We start from the raw sequence: 21,541 nt of genomic DNA on the forward strand, positions 1-21,541 counted from the left end.
CCTCTGTCTCTCCACATCAGTCTATTCTACAGGAGGAGACATTTGAAGAACGAGAAAGGGGAGCTGATGAAGTGGTAATGCCACAGACTAACATAGCCCCTCATCCTCCCCAGATGAGGCTGTCACCCCCATTGACTCTTGTGGATGACTTCAAACAATTTCAGGACTTGATGAAAGAGTGGCAGACACTCTCCAGATTCCATTAGAAGGCCAAGAGACCCAGTATAATTGCTCGATATCTTCAGTACACCATCGTCAGCATGGTTAGCCTTGTCTATAAGTGAGGCACTATTAAAAGCTGCCAAAATGATCTGGTAAACTCCTCCTACTTTCCCTTTCCCTTCCCCCCCCCTCCCATAGTTAAGGGGTAAACATAACCTAGTTAGGGCTTCTGAATTTTTATTTTCTCATGCTGCCCCAATTCTCTGGTCATGAATGCAGTGAATGTCCATAATAGGCAACACCATTCAAGGATGACCCCATATGATTAAAAACCATAAGCTCATAGACCTTTTTTGGTGGTAACCCTCCACCCTCTCCAACCCTGCAATTCCAGTTTGCTAATTATCTGGCAATTCTGGCAAAATGTAATCCGATCCATTATACAAAATTGAGTTCTTTTAGTGAACATTTATCACAGAGCACTGGGGCAGCTTTTGGGGAGGAGAACCCTGCAAACTTCTTTTGACGCAGCAGATATGACAACTTGCTTCATCTCCATAGCTATAGTTATGGGTAGAGTCTAGTGGTTCCAGTCCTCATGATTTCCATGAGAAGTCTAAAGCACAGTAGTGTACCATCCCTTTGATAGTTTGAAATTGTTTAGTGACTCCATGAATGACTCTCTGCATTCTCTAAAGGACTCCAGGGAGACCCTTAGTTTGTTGGGCATATATACACCTGCAAATAAAAATGTGTAGTCTATCTCAGCACAGAGATCATGTCCACCCAGTTCCCCACCTACTGCAATTGTTGCAGCCACACAAGAAAAAAGCAGGATGCAGAAGGGAAAGTTCTCAACTATTACTATGTTTGATGCAGTAGTCATCGTTGCCATATGTTACTTTTGATGCCATGGTCAAGGACCATGAATCCTCCTGTGATCCAGATCCAGTGATGCACCATTCTGCCACGTCTGTCATCCTACTTCTTGGGGATCGACTCTTCCATTTTCATGTCATGGGAGCGTATTACTTCCAACAGTTGGCTTTTGGAGGTTATATCATTGGGGTGCTCCATCCACTTTCACTGCATATTCCCTATGTCCCCCACTCCTTGTCCCTTTTCAGGGACCCATCTCACTAACATCGTCTGAAACAAGAGGTTCTATCCCTTCTTAGCATAGGAGCTGAGGAACCAGTTCCCACTCAGTACAGCAGAAGAGGATTTTATTCTAGTTCCCAAAAAGAAAGGTGAGTGGAGCCCAATTCTATAACACAGGATACTGAATACCTTTGTCAGGGTACAGAAATTCAAGATGGTGAAACTTGCAGCTATCATTCCATCCCTGGTTTTGGGGGGCTATTTCATTACCCTCAACCTTGAGGACACATACCTTCATATTGCAATACACCTTTCTCACAAGAGGTTCTTCATGATAGGCCAAGACTATTACCAATATCAAGTCCTTCCCTTCAGAGGGCATGTCTACGTAGTAATTAAACAGCTGCGGCTGGCCCAGGTCAGCTGACTCTGCAATTTTACAGCCTTGCGAGCCAATGTAGATGCTTGAGCTGGAGCTTTCTTGGGATCCCAGAGCCCAGGCTAAGCCCAAGCGTTGGGCTTATGTACATTTCAGTTTTTCAGCCTTGCGAGCCTGAGTCAGCTGACACGGGCCAGCCACAGGTGTTTAATTGCAATGTAGATATACCCACACTGTCTGCCGGTCTTAGGGTGTTCATGAAAGTTATAAGAATGGCCATAGTGGGTCAGACCAATGGTCCATCTAGCCATAAGCTGTTTTCGGACGATGTCTGGGGCGAAATGCTTCAGAGGGAACGAACAGAACAAAGCAATTTCAAGTGAGCCATCCCCTGTCGTTCAGTCTCAGTTTCTGGCAGATAGGTTTAGGGACACCCAGAGCATGGGGTTTTGTCCCTGACCATCATGGCTAACCTTTGAACTCATCTAATTCTTTTTTGAACCCAGTTACACTTTTGGCCTTCAGAGCATGCCCTGGCAACAAGTTTACGGGTTGACTGTATTTTGTGAAGAAGTACTTCCTTATGTGTGGTTTTTAAACCTGCTGCCTATTGATTTCATTGGGTGACTCCTCGTTCTTGTGTTATCTGAAGGGATAGATGATACTTTTTCTCCACATCATTCATCATTTTGTAGATTGCTTTCATATCTCCCCTTGGTTGGCTCTTTTCTAAGCTGAACAGTCCCAGTCTTTTTATATTTAAAAAAAAAAAGTCCTTGTGGCACCTTAAGCTTTTGTGGGAAGTTGTTCCATACCCCTAATCATTTTTGTAGGTGTTCTTTGTACCTGCTTCAATTCTAATACCTTTTTTGAGATGGGATGACCAGAATTGTACATAGTGTTCAAGGTGTGGGCATATCATGGATTTATATAGTGGCATTATGATATTTTTCTGATTTATCATCTATCTTTCCTAATGGTTTCTGATATTCTGTTAGCTTCTTTGACTGCCATTGTGCATTGAGCAGATGTTTTCCGAGAGCTATCCATAATGACTTCAAGATCTTTGAGTGGCAACTAATTTAGACCCCATCATCTTGTATGTATAGTTGAAATTATGTTTTCCAATGTACATTACTTTGCATTTATCAACATTGGATTTCATCTGCCATTTTGTTGCCTAGTTTTACCCAGTTTCGTGAGATCCCTTTGTTACTCTTTGCAGTCAGCTTTGGACTTATCTAGTTTGAGTAATTTTGTATCATCTGCAAACTTGCAACCTCACTATTCACCCATTTTTTCCAGATCATTTATGAATGTTAAACAGCGCTGGTCCCAGTACTGATCCTTGGGGGAGCCCACTACTTACCTCTCTCCACTGTGAAAACTGACCATTTATTTCTACCTTTTGTTTCCTGTCTTATGGATCAGTAACAAGTTAAAAGAAGACCTTCCCTCTTATCCCATGACTCCTTACTTTGCTTAAGAGCCCTTGGTTGAGGGACCTTGTCATAGGCTTTCTAAACATCCAGTTACACTATATTGACTGGATCACCCTTGTCACATGTTTCTTGACCCCCCTCCTCAAAGAATTCTGATAGATTGGTGAGGCATGATTTTCCTTCACAAGGGCTGTGTTGACTCTTCCACAACATATTGTGTTTATCAGTGTCTCTGATAATTCTTTACTATAGTTTCAAACAGTTTGCCTGGTACTGAAGCTAGGCTTACTGGCTTGTAGTAGCCAGGATCATCTCTGGACCCTTTTTTTAAAAAATCAGCATTACATTAACTATCCACAAGTCATTATGGTGATAGTTGCTGCACAGCTTCACCAGTTGGCATTAATTATCTTCCCTTACCTCAACTATTGGCTCTCAAGTCAGAAGTGCTGTAAATGGCTCTGTTCAACAGGTTTTGCTTTCAGCTCAGCTCTGCAAAGGCCTCAAAGGAAAGAATTAATAGGGGCTACCCTTGATGCTACAACATTCAGATTTTATCTGCCAGAGGACATATTCCTCACTCCGTCATACTTAATTGCTCAAATTCAACTGAGTCCTCAGGCTCATGCCAGCATGTATCTTTGTCATGCTACATCCTCTCCTAGACTTGTGTTGCTTCCAAGTTTGGTTCAGGACACTTTATGCCTGTAACAGAGACTGTCTAAACAAGTTGCTCTCTCTTCCTCCTCACATACTAGTCTCCTTCGACTGGTGGAAGAATCCAGACAATATGTGCACAGGGATTGCATTTAACTGTCCCCCTCTCATTGTTACAATAGTTTCCAGCATGTCTCTCCTTGGATAGGAAGCTCATCTGTGGGACTGGACTGTCCAGTACAGGTGGACTGCCCAAGAGTCCACCTTGCACATCAACATTCTGGAACTCGAAGCTGTAAATTATGCCTGACAGCATTTCCTCTGTATGATACAAGGTCAATCTACGGGCAACGCATGAACCGCTGGCTGGAGGAGGCTAGCCCCCCCAGTCCCACACCTTCTGCCCGAGGCCCCGTCCCTTCCACACACCCCCGCCAGAGCCCAGAGGCTCCCTCCGCCCTCCCTGGAGTGCCGGGAAGGCGGGTGGTGTGCGGCCTAGCCCCAGCCGGGGCCAGCACTGGGGGACTGGAGCTGCATGCAGAGTGGGAAGCAAGGGAAGGGAGACTGGGGGTGGAGCATAGGCTATGGTACCCGCCATCCATGGGTCAATCCATCTGCATGATGACAGACAACAGGGCCAGTATGTACTACTGTATTAGCAACGGAGAGTGAATCTCCTTCCCTCTCCACAAAGGCAATAAAGTTATGGAACTGGTCAATAGTGCACCATATCCTGATCTTCGCAGTCACTTCACTCAAGATCACAAGTGGAAAATAAATCCATATTTTGACAAATATTTCTTACATGCAGATTTCTCTGGTGAGTTGTGTGAAGTTCTGCTCAAGAGGAGGCCTGGGTCGTCATTCTCTGGGGGTTGACCTTCTCTTCCCATGGACAGAGAATCTCCTTTATGCTCTTCCCCGAAAGCTGTTCATCCTCAGGGTGCTAAACAAAATCAGACAGGACAAGGTCACAGTCGTCATGATTGCACCAACCTGGCCAAAACTAGCATGGCTTCCTTACTACCTTTGCCTCTCCTTCATCAACCTTCCATCAATGTCCATTTTTCCCACTCGGGACTTGAGGAATGTTCTTCACCCCAACCTGAACACTGCAGTTCAAAGCTTGGTATCTAGATGACTCTCAGGGTTAGCACTCTCCTGCTCAGGAGAAGGATATGAAGTCCTGCTGAATAGTAGGAAAGATTCCATCAGAAATAGAAAGATTTTACCACTGGTGTGCTGACCAGCACCAATCTCTTGCTGACTCTGCTACCTCAGAGATTCTGGAATATCTTCTTGCTCTGAAAAAAGGAAATCCTTACTTTAGGTTCAATTAAAGCTCTTGTAGTGGCCATCACAGTACTTAATTCTCTGGTGGAGGGTTTCTCAGTATTTGCTCACCCTTGTAACTTCTTGACACATCAAAAGATTATCTAATCTTTCCCAAATGTCAGAGATCCCATTACCACCTGGGACTTAAATTTAGTTCTTAACTTTCTGATGAAGCCTCCCTTTGAACTGCTAGCTACCTGCTTGTTTCTAAATCTCTCCCTGAAAACAGCCTTTTTAGGGCCAAAGACTTGGCAAGCGAAGAGCTTTGATGGCTGACCCTGGCTGACCCTCCATATGCTGTCTCTTTCAAAGAAAAGGTATCCCTTTGACCACACCCTTGTTTCTTGCCCAGAGTTAGCTCAGACTTTCACATAAACTAGTCAATTCACCTCCCAGTTTCCTGTCCTAAACCCCATCTGTCTAGGCAACAAGCTGCCCTTTATAACTTGGATGTTCGGAGGCTACTGACCTATTATTTGGGCAAGACTAGACTTTTTCGACCCTCTTTGAGGCTATTTGTTTCTATTGTGGACACAACTAAAAGAGTGTCAGTGTCCATGCAGAGACTTTCTAAGTTGGTTTCTGACTGGATCCTCTCTTGCTATACTGCTTGTAATATACTATACCTACCTGCCAGATACCAATCTACATCTGTCGTTCTGCTGATGGACTGAGATTTGCAAGATTGCTTCGTGAGGACACCATACCATATTTGGTGCTTCTTGAATAGATGCTGTCAAAGGCTCTGAAATTTTACTCTCAGTCTTAGATTGAGTTCCAAAATTCCCATCTCCTTGAAAGGGTACTGCTCGGGAGCCACCTCAAATGGAGCACCATAGGTGGGATGCTACTCGAAGAAGAGAGAGAAAGGTTGGTTACCTTGTTTAGTAACTGGGCTTTTTCAAGATGTGTCCCCCTATGGTTGCTCCACTACCCTCCCTCCTTCCACTTTGCTTCAGAGCCTCGTCTCCTTAGGCTTTGCAGTGGAGAATGAACCAAGAGCGGTCTATCCACAGCTCTATATGTGCTCTGTAAAGGGCATGAGAATAGCTAGGGAACGTGGGGACTGAATGAGCACTGTTGCCGAAAATCTCTGATTGAAGGACTGTGAGCACCTCAAGTGGAGCACCCATAGGGGGACGCAGCTTGAAGAAATCCAGTTACTGTCAGGGTGGAAATTTTTGTATAGTTTTGTTAATGATTTTAATGATGGCATTTCATAATTTTGTGAAGGAACATTAAATATCGGGAAAGCTGTCAACTTAGTATTTAAATTTACTAACTTCAGAAAATGAATGAATGTCCTATTATTAGTTAAAAAATAAAATCACACATTTTTATAATGGTCTCTTAGGTGAGCTCAAGATTAGCACCACCTAACGTGATCAGGTGGTGCTAATCTCTCTTCCTTCTCTGTGCCTATATACTGTCTCTTCAGTTTCAGCTTTGTTACTGTTACAGGTAAATAGCCTCTTGCAAAGCTTGGGGAAAAGCATACTTCTGAGTTTCCCTCAGAGTTGCATGATAGATAAAACAGTACTCTTTTTCCCACTTTATTTTATGTATTCTCTAATTTTTCAGTTGTAATCTTAGGGGTTATTTTTATTAATAAGTACAAAACATTAAAATAAAGTGTGACTTTCAAGTTGTTCCTTTCACTATTGAGAACCATCTCTGTCTTAGAGCCTCTGTCTGTGTCAGAAAATACTGGTGAGAAACTGTCACTTAGGCAACTTAACAGTGCAGAGCAAAACACTAGCATTCAAATGACCATTTGTACATTCTGAAAGGCAGAGTGCAAGATACAGGGTAACTTTTAATGCTAACTCTGTCTGCGTCTAGCAAAAATAAAACCATTGATTAAAAAAACAGCTTGGAAAAAATCTTTGACCAAATCTATTTCATTCCCTTAGTTAGCTGCTACTATGTGAGCCATGCACAGCAAATTTTACCTTGTATTGCACTCCCCCTGTTCGGGGTCCATCCCTGGAAGTAATTCAGCTGATGGCTTGCAGTAACTACAACTTTAGAAACTATTCTCTAACTTTAGTAAAACTTTCACAGACTGATGCATCTCACAGAATAAGTGTTCTTTCAATGGTAGTTTATATGCTACAAACTATTGGGGGTGGGGGAATTCTGGCTATAAATATTTGATCAGAATAAACCACTGTCCGTAATACACTTTGTAATGTTCTCTTAAATGTTTAAATAGCAATAAATGTTCACCCTGCCAGGGACATTTTATGACTTAAGGTATAATGAAAATCAGCGGACACCCAGCATTTCTTTATTTTTTTTAAATTGCCTTTGGCAAAATAAACGTAGTGTAGCACTTTTGCTGTTAATTATTATGGCTTGGCACAGTCTTGTGGTTAAATTTCAAAAGGTATATTTAATCTATTTTGGGTTTGCCTTTAGCTTGACCAAGAATGTTCCTGTGTTTGTTTGCACTATGGCATACCCCACTGTGCCTTGCCCTCTTCATGTGTTTGAGCCAAGATACCGATTGATGATTCGCAGAAGTATGGAAACTGGGACTAAACAATTTGGGATGTGTATCAGTGACCCTCAAAACAAGCAAGTATACATTCTGATACTCTTAGCTGCTTAAGAGCTCTGTATGGTTCTACCTCTCCCCCCAGCTTCCGTTTTATTGCAAAAATGTTTGAAAATTGTGAACTTACCATTGCTGACAGTGCTTCTGGTTCTAGTTTTGCAGATTATGGTTGTATGCTGCAAATTAGGAATATTCATTTCCTACCTGATGGGAGGTCTGTTGTTGACACAGTTGGTGGAAAGAGATTTAGAGTTTTACGAAGAGGGATGAAAGATGGCTATTGTACTGCAGACATCGAATATTTGGAAGATATTAAGGTATCTGGAACTCTTTCTGAGCAATAACACTCCTCTTAACCAACAATCTTAGTTTTCTCTACCATTTGTTCATAAAGACTTGGCTTCAAATGTTTGGGATTACAGAACAGTTGCTGGGAGACATGGTTCTCCTATATTAAAGAAAAATAAAAATAGCTAAGATTTTCTAGACCTTTTGTGAAGACAAATTTATCTTAGAATTGTGCTCCCCCCAATCAATACTATTAACTTTTATGAAGTAAAAATTACTTTTAAACTGATATATAGCCAATAACTAATTTTCCTAATTTAAATAAGGCGTCATGAGGTTTTTTTTGGACAGCTATTAGGTATCCACCGTAACTATGAAATATGCCAAAGTATTGATTTCTAGAGTTTAGCTGCATCAGAATTGAAACTTGATCTAAATGTGTGACTGTAGTAAAGAATATAATGGAAAAAGTGGGCCTGTTAAATGTATATTAAGTGCAGAATGACGTAAAGTAGGACTGTAAATATGACCTACTTAAACACAAATTTGTTTTACATAATTCTTGTCATGTTGCTATTTTATGAGAGGTATTTGGTCTGAAGTGCGGGATTTCTGTACCACAACGCTTTTTCTTCTCCTTTCTGCCATTGCTCCTTAAGGCTTGTATGAATGTGGAGGCTTCATGATTGTTGAAGTGGAATGTGTATTAGACCGATTATCTCATTCTTTGTGTTGTGTATTTAAGTTTACTCTAGTGTTCTATCATAGGTTGCAGATAAAGAAGAGCTGAAGAATCTGAGAGCACTTCATGATGTGGTATACAATCAGGCTTGTGGCTGGTTCCAAAGCTTGAGAAACAAATTTCGCAGCCAGATCCTTCAGCACTTTGGGCCGATGCCAGAGAGAGAGGAAAACCTACAGGTGGGCTAAGATTTTGGCATCAGTTATTCATTCATTACTTCTTTTAAAAAAAAACCCTTCACTTTTAAACATAACATACTTGAAGCAGTTTCTATAGGGATCTGCTGTGTGGCGGATGCAGTTCCATCTCCCATTTCCACTAGTTATATCCGTTCTTTAAGCAGCAACAGGAGGTCATTCTGCCTGTGTGTGTGTGTGTGTGTGTGTGTGTGTGTGTGCTGGTGCTGCAGTTGCTTTGCATGGATCCCTCCTTGACATTCTAGGGGGGGGAGGGTAGTGCTTTTTTGTAGATATTTTTATCTACAAAGTTAGCAAAAAAAACCAAACATAATCATCTTTATTTTAAATAGCTTCTTACTACTATTGGTCAAATAGGTTTGTCTTATGCTATACCTAACCCGGTTCATTGGTGAATTTTAAATTTGGCCCTAAATGTCAAGTGTTCCAGTCTCCTCTTTGTGGGCATACTGGACAGAAGCAGTCATAGGGCTTGTCTTCACTACCGGGATAAATCAACCTAAGTTACGCTACTCCAGCTATGTGAATAACGTAGATGGAGTCGACGTAGCTTAGGTCGACATACCCCTGTGTTTTCACTGTGCTGCATCGACAGGAGATGCTCTCTGTTCGACTTCAGTACTCCAGCTCCCCCAGAAGAGTAAGGTGAGTCAACCAGAGAGTGCTCTGCCATTGATTTAGCAGGCCTTCACTAGACCCACTAAATCGACAGTTGCTGCATCGATTGCAGCAGCGTGGATCTCTGAAGCCCTTGGTAGCTACATAGTTACCTCATTGTAGGTACAGATCTTGTAGGTGCAAAAAGTACAGGCTTATCTTTTGCCAGCACAAATTGTAACTGCAAACAGAAGTTAGGCCTGAGCATAGCTGAAAACTTTCCATTTTAAAGAATAGCTTCATTTAGTTAAGGATGTTAAATTGTTTCTTTTTGTTACAAGTTTTTCCTGTGCTGCTTTTATATTGGTAGTATTTTACTCTGAAGACAAGGACACCCAATCTGCAGAAATTCTTCAAACACTGATGGATATATTTTGTGCATTAATACTCATGCTTTTCAGCCAAAGCTTCTGCAAGACTAATTTTGACTACTTGGTATACAATAACTTTTCAGCTGGAAGTAAATAATACTTCACATGCTCAGATAATATTACAGATCTCAACAATTAGTGATATCAGATTTTTCTCCTTTTGGAAACTTTAGTGTTCTTGCTTATTGTGTGTTCTGCATTTTCAGTTTTTGCTGATTTTTTTTTTCACCGATAAATTACCAGTTTTTTTATTAAAGGAGTTTTGTTTTTTACTGATTTACACGCACTTATCCATTCAGTATTTTTCTGGGGTACTTATTTTTGTTACAACAATTGCATAAAGCATTAGAATTTGTCCTGCAGCTCAGAGACTGAAGCAGTTCCACAGCGTAAAACACAAAACACACATGGTAGAGGTTGGAAAATCAAGTTACTATTGCGCTATGATTGGCTCACAAGGAAATGCTGCTGCCTATTTCTTTCTGTCCATTTAGTGCGGCACTGAATTTAAACAGTCAGTCCTCCACAGATAGAGAAGGTAAAAAAGGTAAATATAGGGTGAAAACTCAATTCTATGCCTGAATACCAACAAGAAATCAGTGCTTAAAAATTTTTCAAGAAAGGTAAAGACTGGAATGAAGAGGATGCATCGTGCTTCAAGTTCTGCAGCAATGAGGTCACTGGTCGTGCTGAGAGAATGAAGGAGCATGCTGAAAGCAAGCGATACAAGACGATTGAAGAAAGTGGGTTTTGGGATAAACAGTCAATATATCAGGAGCTTTCACCAGAGCTTTAATGAAAGAGAAGACACAGTGTGATTGTGTCAGTTACTTTGTGCTCTTCGATTTGTCAGACAACCGCTGCTAATTGCAGAGAAAACTGTTGGTGACTTTGTGTGGCAGTACTGTCCACCAGCAAAAACCCTTCCTAGTGCAGACAGCCCCTCTTGTAAGTATCAAAGAAAATGATGATGCCTTAGTATCTAACAAATTGATGGAAATGTGGTATCTAGTCTGATTTTTGACAAGTCTGGACCATCTAATTCTTGGCCTTTTGTTTTAGTTTAATTTTAAAGCAAATAAACCCACATTGTTTTGTGCTGATGTGACAGTCATCCCCTCTGACACCTGTTTTGTCAATGCAGCAATAACTGACATGTTAAGAACTCTTAACTCTGGCATACCTCAGGGCTCCATCCTGGCCCGAATACTTTTTAATCTATACACCACAGATATACCTGCAATGGAGTCGCGGAAATTAATGCATACGAATAGCATTGGCCATCAAGCTAATCCGAACTATCTTGCTGTTACACTGGACTGGAGTTCAACCTTTCAAAAATACCTCAAGAACACCCAAGATAAGGTCAGATATTGTGTCGCGGTTATCAGGAAATTGGCTGTAATATCATGGGGCTCCAGTGCACAGACCTTACAAACTGCAACAATTGCCTTTGGTATATTCTATGGTTGAATATTGTGCACCAGTGTGGTCTCACAGCAGTCACACTAACCTCCTTGATACTCATCTCAATAATGCCATGTGCATAGTGTCAGGGATGCTCAAATTGACTCCAGTCGACTGGCTTCTGGTCCTATCTCACATCCAGCCTCCAGACATTAGAAGAGTTTCCCAGACATCTCGCTTTCTCAACCACGTCAATGAAAACATGAGGATCCCGTTGCACAATGACTTGCAGAACCCGCCAAAGACAAAATTTAAATCCTGCAACCCTCTGTGGAACTGCCTTCATACCCTTACACTCAACTTCAACACTGAGGCTCAAAGGAGGGCCACATGGAGCGTTTCAACTGCTCAAAATAAACAGCTTGTCGGTGACCCTGCCGAGGAACCTCTGGGATTTGATTCCAGTTGGAAAGACTGGTGCAGATTAAATCACATCAACAAACCCTCTTTCAATGGAAAATGAAGCAAACACCTGTATGCAATTGTGGTCACTAGGCACAAACAATAGAACACATCCTATATCTTGGTGTGCCCTTCGTTCTTTTGCTGGGGGCCTGAAAGACCTTCACCAACTCACTGTTGTGGGAATGTGCTCGCTATCAAATGTAGATATAAATTTGTAATTGTTGCTGCCTACCCAAGCCATACAAGAAGACGACTGACATGTTTGAGATGTACCAACTAACTTGGGAAAATGTGGCTACAACTAACACCGATTATGCTTCCTACGTGGGTAAGTTTGCATGGGAGATTAAACTCAATCAGAAACCAGAGCTCTACACATTACCTGTCCTGTTCATCAGATTAACATTGCACTGTCAGCAGCTACTGCTACAGAAGAAATGAAAGATGTGAAATCTTGCATTATTGGATTTGGGACCATTTTCAAGCATGCGAACAAGTTGAAGGCTTTATTTTACAGAGGGTGAGACAGAGTGCAGAGCCAACTGTCAGTTGCATACCCCTATTGTGTCACATCAATGGATGATCTTCTACTTCACTGCCTGTCGTGTAAATAACGGATGGACTGTGCTAATACATCTCCTAGAAGACCTAGATCATTTTTGAGATTATTGATTCTAAAGCAGGAGCTCTGAAGAGACTGGCAAATAACCAAAATGACTGGCAGATTCTGCATACCAAGGGTAGTGTTCATTGTTGAAAACTTGGGGTCACAGTGTGACATACAGAAAACACTGGAGTTTTCTCTGAGTACTACCACTATGTTTGCCAATACAGATGTTTACCTGATCCTGACAACCAAAATCTCAGCTGAAATTGAGCACAAAAGCTGTAGGAGCGAAACATTGAGAGAACCCAGCTGTTTCTGAAAATCCTTCTGACCTTGGAACATGAGAACAAAAAAGTGTTCAAAACCTTCAACACAACTCTCAGTGAGAAATGGAAGTTGACCGTGGCCCGTAATCTGGACCGCGAAAAGTTTTGTGCCAAAGATTCTTTTTGGAATGTCACCCAGGTGTTGCACCCTTCCTCAAGTGAATTTTGCAGCAGACTACATCCATTATGCCAGAGTGTTTCTTCCATTTGCCACTAAAGATGAAATTTCAAATCTGAAATACTTGCATGAACATGCCTAACCCTGACAACGTGAAACTGGATGTGCTGGCTTTTTGGAACAATCATCAAGACACCCTCCCAACTTCAGCAAAGTGGTATGGCAAGCTTTGGGCGTATTCCCTGGATCTATTGGTCTATTGATGCATAGCGCTAATTTTCAAAGTTGGACTACTTCCAAGACAGCAAGAGGCTCAACATGAGTGAGGATACTTCGGAGAAAATTGTGACCAGACACAAACCAGGATTTCTGGAAAAACTAATCAACTTTGTACATTTAAAAAAAAATTAGTTGTACTGTAGTAAGATGTGTATATTATGAACTTTTTTTGTTCCTGATTTTTCCCACTTAAAAAAAAAAAAAAAAATTTTAACCCAATTTCATCCCCATTTTAATGTTTGGAAAATAAACATAAAAAAATTACCGGGATTTCTTTTACAAATGAAAACTGAAAACCTGGAACACTAGTTATTGTGTAGTGTAGTGCCGTAAGTTTAAATAATTCTTTGCACTAACAAGACATAGGACAGTTGCCCTGTTAAAAGAGGGAGTGTAGTAAGCTTATTGGTGAAAACAACGGTGGAAAGTTTCATGGAAGTAATGTATTTTGAGGAGAGGAGGGAGGTGATTGGCAGCTGGAGACCCTTCCAAAGTAGAGGTGCAGAGAGTAGAGAGAATTGAGAGAGGGAGTAGAGAGAATGAGAGCAGTTGTGCATGAGACCAGGATTATGTAAGTCTTGAAGGTGAGGGTATGGGTCTTGAATTAAATGCAATATAAAATAGGAAGCTAAAGAAGGGATTCGAGGCGAGAGTTACATGTTTGAAGCACCAGAAGAGGATTATAACTTAATTTGATCCCTAATGTTAGACTAAACTTTGTTCCATGGTTAGCTTTTGTCTTTTTTTAAAGTTGTTCAGCATATTATTCGCCTTTTGCTAAATTGTTAATTTAATAATCCAATTCATTCTCTAATTTTAGGCAACACCTAATGGACCGGCTTGGTGTTGGTGGCTTCTAGCTGTCCTCCCTGTAGACCCCAGGTATCAGATCTCGGTTCTGTCAATGATGTCTTTGAAAGAACGTCTAATCAAAATTCAACATATACTCACATATTTTTCTAGAGACCAGTCCAAGTGACTAACCGCCTGGATCTTCCTGAAGAGTTACTCTTTTCTGGTTGTAATCACAGCTGGAGTTTTTGCTGCTTTTGCACGTCTAGTGCTGGTTTGAAAAGTGTGATGAAACTGCTTCCTCCCCCCTCCTGCCAACTTCCTGAACCATCTGGTTCTTCAAATGGGCACTGTCTTCAACTAGAAGGATAGACCACTAAAGTTGCGCACGCAAAAATCAATCCAGCCACCGAACATGGAAAAATTCTACATGATTTGCACTATGTATGAGACAGTCATGCTAAGACTTGAGAATTTATTGCCACTGACTTTCTAAAGCTGTGGGAAATGCAAGACTTAAGGCTGACAGTCCAAGTTTACAGCATTAAGAATGCATTTTTTTGCAAATAAGAGCTTGCCTCAGATACAACTGTCCTGTTGCTATTTGCACAAATATTTGAAATATAGTATTGAATGTTGCTGTTGGAAATTACTGCTCTTGCTGAACTGTCTTGACTATGGCACAGATTCTTAATATCTTATAAATATTTGCATCATAGAACAAGTGACCTGAATTATGATGAAATTAGCTGGTTTTAAGGAACAACTGAAAAAAAAAATGAACATGGTACTTCTGTCAAAGATAATTAAACTGTGAATATGGTGTATGTACCTATAACTGTACACGTTTAAAGGGAAAATTGAAAACAAACATTTAATACCAGTTACAATTTTATTGGGCTTTTCAGACTGGTGGTCCTTCTGAGCACTTAAGTAGTTTATAGAGCTTATAACAAGAAGCTTTAGTACAATATGCTAGGAATTGTGCATTCCGATTTTTTTTTGTTTTTTTTTTAAAAAAACAAGCTTAAAGGATGACTTTAAAAAAAGTTTATAAATTGTTTGCTGCCTCTATGCCTTATTCATATTAATAGTAGAGCCCACTGCAGTGGCAAGTTTTAGAATTCATGCTGCCAACTCGTACTTTAATTATCCGTTGGTTGCATATATGTGAATATCTGACACATTAGCTATCTTGTATGTAAATCATTTGTAAAATATTTCTTACAAATCTTGCTTTTTGCTAATCTATTTAATTTTCAAGAAAAGCTAAGTTTGTAATATTTTGTAACTTAACTAAATGTTACTTTTTTATAAAATTGTTTTCATACATTTCCATTTCCATTTTGGGGTGAGGGGAGGGGTGTCCTACACAGAGCCAGAAGCATTGTTAGCTTAGATCACGGTTGCAAACACTTCATGGACATGCATATGGCATGTACGTTGATTTCTTGCCATCAGTTCCTATTCAGTCAGACCAGACACTAACGCGGTCCCACCAAAATAACTTGTCTGTCTTATTTTTAGCTATAGTTTTGGTTTCTCCGTCCCCTTTATTTTAAATTGTCACCATACTTTTACATTTTCTGACGTTCTTAAGAATTTAAGAAGTTGAGCTTTACATTTTATTAAACTCGATGTCCCTTGTTCTGTCCTCAACCTGTAGGCTTCTTCAGATATTAGACGCTCCTCAAATTCGTGCAATTTGAGTATTCTTACGGTCTTCTCAACATAATGTATTGTTCTTTAATGTTATCTGTGGAAAATGCCAGTTTTCACTGATAAGTAGTGAGAAGAGGACTAAAGAACCTTTTTGTTTTGACTCAAGTTCTTAATACTCTCTGCTTAAAGGCTTTAGTCAGACTAGGTTCTCCCTTCCTTATTTGCTCCTCTTGCCCCCACTTATCTCTTGTCAGGAACTGTTGACTATCTTTGCAACTCTAATTTTATACCCACTTGGTTTCCTTGGTATTAAGTGTCTGATATTCTTGATGTAAAATTAGTACTTGGCCAGTTGCAAAGTCTCATCCTGATAATCCTATTCAAATCAGTTGGAACTCCAGACCTGAGAGAAGCATTTGGAGGTTTAATTGGTTTTTTCCCTCCGTATAGAAAGTAGAGATGACAGAAAAAAAGGTTTAATAGAGCAGTTCTAAAAGTGAATACTTGTGGTCTGAAGCAGTGGTTCTCAACCAGGGGCCTGGGGCCCCCTGGGGGGGCTGCGAGCAGGTTTCTGGGGGTCCTCCAGGCAGGGCCTGCGTTACTCACTGGGGCCCAGAGTAGAAAGCTGAAGCCCCACCGCATGGGGCTGAAGCCAGGGCCCTGAGCCCTGTCACCTGGGGCTGAAGCAAAAGCTGGAGCAACTTAGCTTTGTGGTGGCCCTGTGGCTTGGGGCCCCAGGCAATTGCCCTGCTTGCTACCCCCTATTGCCAGCCCTGGCTTTTATATGCAGAAAACCAGTTGTTGTGGCACAGGTGGGCCGTGGACTTTTTATATCATGTTGGGGGGAGCCTCAGAAAGAAAAGAGTTGAGAATCCCTGGTCTGAAGAACTGACTAGTCGCATGCTTTCTGGCTGCTTTTATAGCTTGCAGGGTCTTCATTAGAAATGGGAACCTTGGAGGCCTATCAAAATTGAAAATGAGGAGCTAACCTAATTGCTTGTGCTAATGGCCACTGTGAGGAAACAGGATCTGTCTCCTGGTTTGGAGCTGCCATCCATCTGTGGGAGAAGAATATCTGTGGGAGAAAATGCAGTAATGAGAAAATAAAAAAGCAAAATCAATGTGCTCTCAAAAGAGCAAAACACGTTGCATTAGAGTTACTAGTATTACTTTCCTAATTCTGCTATTCCACATAAGCAATCACTACAGTTGCCACAGGGATGAGTTTGTGAATGGGAGGGAAGGTAATTTATAAGTCTTTTTATAAAAATGGTGGTCCATTTTTGGTGGGGAAAAAAATCCTGAGTCTCCCCTGTAAATGTGATTGTTCTTTTTTGTCTCCTAGCACTTTTTCCTGTCTAGTTCTAAATGCTTATAGGAATGGGACTGCCAGCGTTACCTTGAACAAGATACTAGATACCACACTCCAATACATCTTACTGTTAGGGAAGTTTTCTGGCTATTTACCTTAAACAGTCTTCTTTCGGTTATTGCTAGCTATTCCTTTGTGCCATACTAAATTCCTCCTCCTGTGTTCACACTGACAGATGTGTAGTTGATATGTTGTAGGTACTGAGAATTTTATGAACACTGTAGGTGACCAAGTCACTAAGGAGATGTTTCTAATAACCCAATACACAGTATTTCATGTGACCGTATTGATCTAACTTACATTGAGGCTAGTGGAATGTTTACACATAAAATGCTCTAATTCAGTGGGGTCTGAATGAAAATGATGCAATAGCTTCCCAGATAAGAACATCCAAGCACCCACTTGGAAGATGATGAGTTAAGCTGTTCGCTTACTATTCTCCAACCAGCTGCAAACCTTGTATTGCCAAAGCTGGGTATTACCAGATCAAAAGAAAACTAAATAATTAAAAGTGACTTGATTCCTCTGAAGAGGAGTGAGTTGCCAGGGGCAGTCCAGGGAGTTGCCAGTGAGCTCTGACAGGGAGACAAGCAGACAGAGAAACTCTGTCAAATAATCTGTAGGGAGATGCCAGGCATGCATATTGTTCGCTTTTTTTATTTTAGATGCTAAAATGCTTTTGTTCTAAATAAATACTTTAATGGGGCTGTTTGTTCTGTGATGGCCATTGCTGTCCTGGAGGGAACAGAACTGCAGAGTCTTAGGCCTTGTCTTCACTTACCGGAGGGTCCGGCGGCAGGCAATCGATGTTCTGGGATCGATTTATCGTGTCTGGTTAAGACGCGATAAATCTATCCCGGATCGATCCCGGAAGTGCTCGCAGTCGGCGCTGGTACTCCAGCTCGCCGAGAGGAGTACGCGGCATCAACGGGGGAGCCTTCCTGCCGCGTCTGGACCGCGGTAAGTTCGGACTAAGGTACTTCGAATTCAGCTACGTTATTAACGTAGCTGAATTTGCGTACTTTAGTCCGAAGTGGGGACTTAGTGGGGACCAGGCCTTTGATATAAGTCAGACCTGCTGAGATAATCATGGTTGATAGGCAGGGGACTGCAACCCAGTGTCCCTGGTCTGAGAGCAGAAGAATCGTGATTCCACACCAAAAGATGGGTGGGGGATAGAGGCCTGAGACCTAGAGAGGCTGCTCTCGGAGAGACCAGCAAGGGTCAGAGTTGCAGTTAGCTTGATAACTAGCACACACCATTCAGACATTAACTGCTGTGCTCTTTACACCGACTCCTGCTGTATTTATTTAGATCTAACATTTCTTGCATCAGTGAAAACTGAGAGCACCTTAATTATTTTTCTTTTGGAAAAGCCCTTTACATCCGTGGCTTTTTCCTACAAACTTAAATTTAGACTTCTAAAATACACAGATCACAGCTCAAAGTGCATGCCTAAATTATAGACACAATTTAAAAATGAAAAAGCCAAAAATTCTTGATGTGGTCAGACTGAAAAGCCTGGAGAAATAAATGGAGTTCAGAGGAGGAAAGATGGTGTGATGGTAAAGGCAGTGGACTCAGCTCTTGAGAAATCTGGTTCAATTTTAGGTGGTAAGGTGGCTTTTTTTTTTTTTTTTGATAAGTGGGCAAACCACTTAATCTCTGTCTCAGTCTGTAAATGGTAATTTCTTAACTCCATGTTGGGGTATTGTGATACCTTTTACTAAATAGGAGCATCTCAAATACAAGTATAAGTTGGGTTATTACCTAAAATAATGAGACTTGAGGATCACATTGGACCTAGGCTCTAACTATAAGCATGCATGTGAGTTCTAGAGACCCCATAAAAGTGCAGGCTATTAGCCTGAATTACTAGTTTCTCAGAGTTGATGTAGTGTTATAAAAGAGAATGTTGCCGGTAACCTACTGTTCAAATACTTTACACTTCTTTAGAACATATTTGGCAGCAGAACAGAGCACTGATATTGTGTGCATTCTCTAGATGAAAAAAATAGTCTGTATGAGTTTAAACCTTGCCATAGTTTTGAAGTGTTCATACAGAATCTTATTTAATTCATTTTCTATATTTTTAAAAAAAAAAGAGAAATACTAAAGATGGAATCCCAACATTTTCAGTCTTATTTGAGGGTATGTCTACATTGGCAGTTACAGCGCTGCTCAGAGAGTGCTGAAGGGAAACCGTTGTGTGTTCACAATGTCAGCTGCCTGCACAATAGCATGTTCACACTTGCAGCGGTATTTGGAGTGGGGTACTCTGCGTAGCTATCCCACAGAGCATCTCTTCCTCTTCTGCCACGAAGAGTTGTGGGAAGGCGGAGGGGGTCGCATGGCATCCTGTCCCAATGCCCCGTGATGCAATCCCTGTGCTTCCGTCCTCATTTGGCGCCATCTTTCAACGGTTTGTGTACTGCGCGGTCTGCCTCTTTTGGTCTGAAGGAATGGATCCCGCACTGTTGACCAATATGCTGCTTGCTCTCACGAACACGTAACGAGTGGCAGTGGAGTTTAAGCAATAACTACAAAGGCAAGAGGAGTGTGACTTTGATCTTGCCACGCGTAGTAGCTATGACACAAGATTGCTTGTGGCATTCATGGAGGTGCTGACCACAGTGGAACCACTGCTTTTGGGCTCGGGGAAACACCCACTGAATGGTGGGATCACATTGTTATGCATGTCTGGGATGATGAGCAGTGGCTGCAGTACCTTCAGATGAGGAAAGCCACATTCATGGGACTGTGTGATGAGCTCGCCCCAGTCCTGCGGCGCAAGGACACGAGAATGAGAGCTGCCCTGTCATTGGAGAAGCACGTGGTGATTGCACTGTGGAAGCTAGCTACTTGACTGCTACCGATCGGTCACTAACCAGTTCGGAGTGGGAAGGTTGACCGTTGGACTCGTGTTGACAGAGGTGGGCAGGGCCATTAATCGCATTCTGCTCCGAAAGGCCGTGACTCTGGGCAAAGTGTGTGACGTGGATGGCCTTGCACAAATGAGCTTCCCTAACTGCAGAAGGGTGATAGATGGCACACATTCCAATTCTGGACCACCCCCTAGACACCAAGTATATTAATTGGAAGGGTATTTCTCAATGGTTCTCCAGGTGCCTGTGGATCACCGTGGGCATTTCACGGACATTAATTAGGGTTACCATACATCCGGATTTTCCCGGACATGTCCGGCTTTTTGGACTCCAAATCCCCGTCCGGGGGGAAATCCCAAAAAGCCGGACATGTCCGGGAAAATCGGACATGCGGTCGGTGGCTCGGGTGCCTGGCCGGGGGCTCGGGGGGCCTGGCCGGGGGTGCCGGGCCGGGCCCTCGGCCGGCAGTGCTCGGGGGGGGCCCGGGGCTGGGCGGCTCGGCCGGCGGCTCGGGTGCCGGGCCGGGGGCTCGGGGGGCCTGGCCGGCGGTGCTCGGGGGGGGCCCGGGGCCGGGCGGCTCGGCCGGCGGGGCTCGGGGGCCGGGCCGGGGGCTCGGCTGGCGGCTCGGGTGCCGGGCCGGGGGCTCGGCCGGCGGTGCTCGGGGGGGCCCGGGGCCGGGCGGGTCGGGTGCTGGGCCGGGGGCTCAGCCGGCGGTGCTCGGGGGGGCCCGGTGCCGGACCGGGCCGGGGGGCTCGGCCGGCGGCTCGGGTGCCAGGCCGGGTCGGGGACTCGGGGACCCCGGCCGGGGACTCGGGTGCCAGGTCGGGAGCTCGGCCGGCGGTGCCGGGCTGGGGACCTGCGGTGCCGGGGGTGGGCCGCGACTCTCCCCCCCCCCCCTTACCTGCTTCAGGCTTCCCACGACTCAAATGTTCGCGGGAAGCAGGGGAGGGGGCGGAGACTTTGGGGAGGGGGCGGGGTTGGGGGCGGGGCTGGGGCCCCTTTAAAGTGTCCTCCTTTTGGAGGCACTAAATATGGTAACCCTACATTAATGCAGGCTGGTCCAGAAAGATGCATGATGCACGCATCTTTCGGAAAACGGGCCTGTTCAAGAGGCTGCAAGCAGGGACTTTCTTCCTGGAACAGAAGATCACCAGAGGGGAAATGCCCATTGTGATCCTGGGAGACCCTACCTACCCCTTAATGCTGTGGCTTCTGAAGCCATACACTGGGCACCTTGACAGCAGCAAGGAGAGGTTCAACAGCAGGCTGAGCAAGTGTAGGAGGACTATTGAGTGTGCTTTTGGCCGTTTAAAGGCCTGCTGGCGCTGCCTATATGGGAGGCTGGACCTGGCAGATTACAATGTTCCTAAGCTTACAGGTGTGTGCTGTGTGCTCAATCATATTTGTGAAGGGAAGGGTGAAAGCTTCACGTGGGGCTGGACCGCTGAGGCTCAGAGCCTGGAGGCTGAATTTGAACAGCCAGGGCATGTCTATACTACCTGCCGGATCGGTGGGCAGCGATCGATCAAGCGGGGGGTCAATTTATTGCATCTAGTCTAGACAGGATAAATCGACCCTGAGCACTCTCCTGTCAACTCTGGTACTCCACCAGGGCGAGCGCGAGGACACTGCGGTGAGTAGATCTAAGTACTTCTGCTACGTTATTCATGTAGCTGAAGTTGCGTAACTTAGATCAATCCCCCCTACCCCAAGACCAGGGCTATTAGAGAGGTGCAG

General features: G+C 43.2%; 1 protein-coding gene and 1 long non-coding RNA gene across 5 annotated transcripts in view; one reads left to right on the forward strand and one right to left on the reverse strand.

Annotated features, from left to right (window-relative positions):
• Positions 1 to 15,204, forward strand: part of LONRF1 (LON peptidase N-terminal domain and ring finger 1) — a 37,395-nt gene extending 22,191 nt beyond the window's left edge. For 3 of the 4 annotated variants that reach the window (XM_005299142.5, XM_042841920.2, XM_005299144.5), the window contains exons 9-12: positions 7,498 to 7,656; positions 7,791 to 7,953; positions 8,693 to 8,845; positions 13,914 to 15,204. In XM_005299142.5, the coding sequence (XP_005299199.2) occupies positions 7,498 to 7,656; positions 7,791 to 7,953; positions 8,693 to 8,845; positions 13,914 to 14,072 (634 nt within the window). In that variant the 3' untranslated portion in view covers positions 14,073 to 15,204. The remainder of the gene's footprint in view (positions 1 to 7,497; positions 7,657 to 7,790; positions 7,954 to 8,692; positions 8,846 to 13,913) is intronic. The other variant, XM_005299143.5, reaches the window with a different exon arrangement.
• On the reverse strand, positions 4,953 to 5,832 carry LOC135983713 (uncharacterized). Its single transcript, XR_010601468.1, has 2 exons — positions 5,707 to 5,832; positions 4,953 to 5,045 (listed from the first exon to the last, which is right to left on the reverse strand). It is a non-coding gene; the product is annotated as an uncharacterized LOC135983713 (long non-coding RNA).
• Positions 15,205 to 21,541: the final 6,337 nt, after the last annotated feature.

The sequence above is a fragment of the Chrysemys picta genome, chromosome 5, assembly GCF_011386835.1.
Source record: "Chrysemys picta bellii isolate R12L10 chromosome 5, ASM1138683v2, whole genome shotgun sequence".
NCBI classification, from domain to species: domain Eukaryota; kingdom Metazoa; phylum Chordata; order Testudines; family Emydidae; genus Chrysemys; species Chrysemys picta.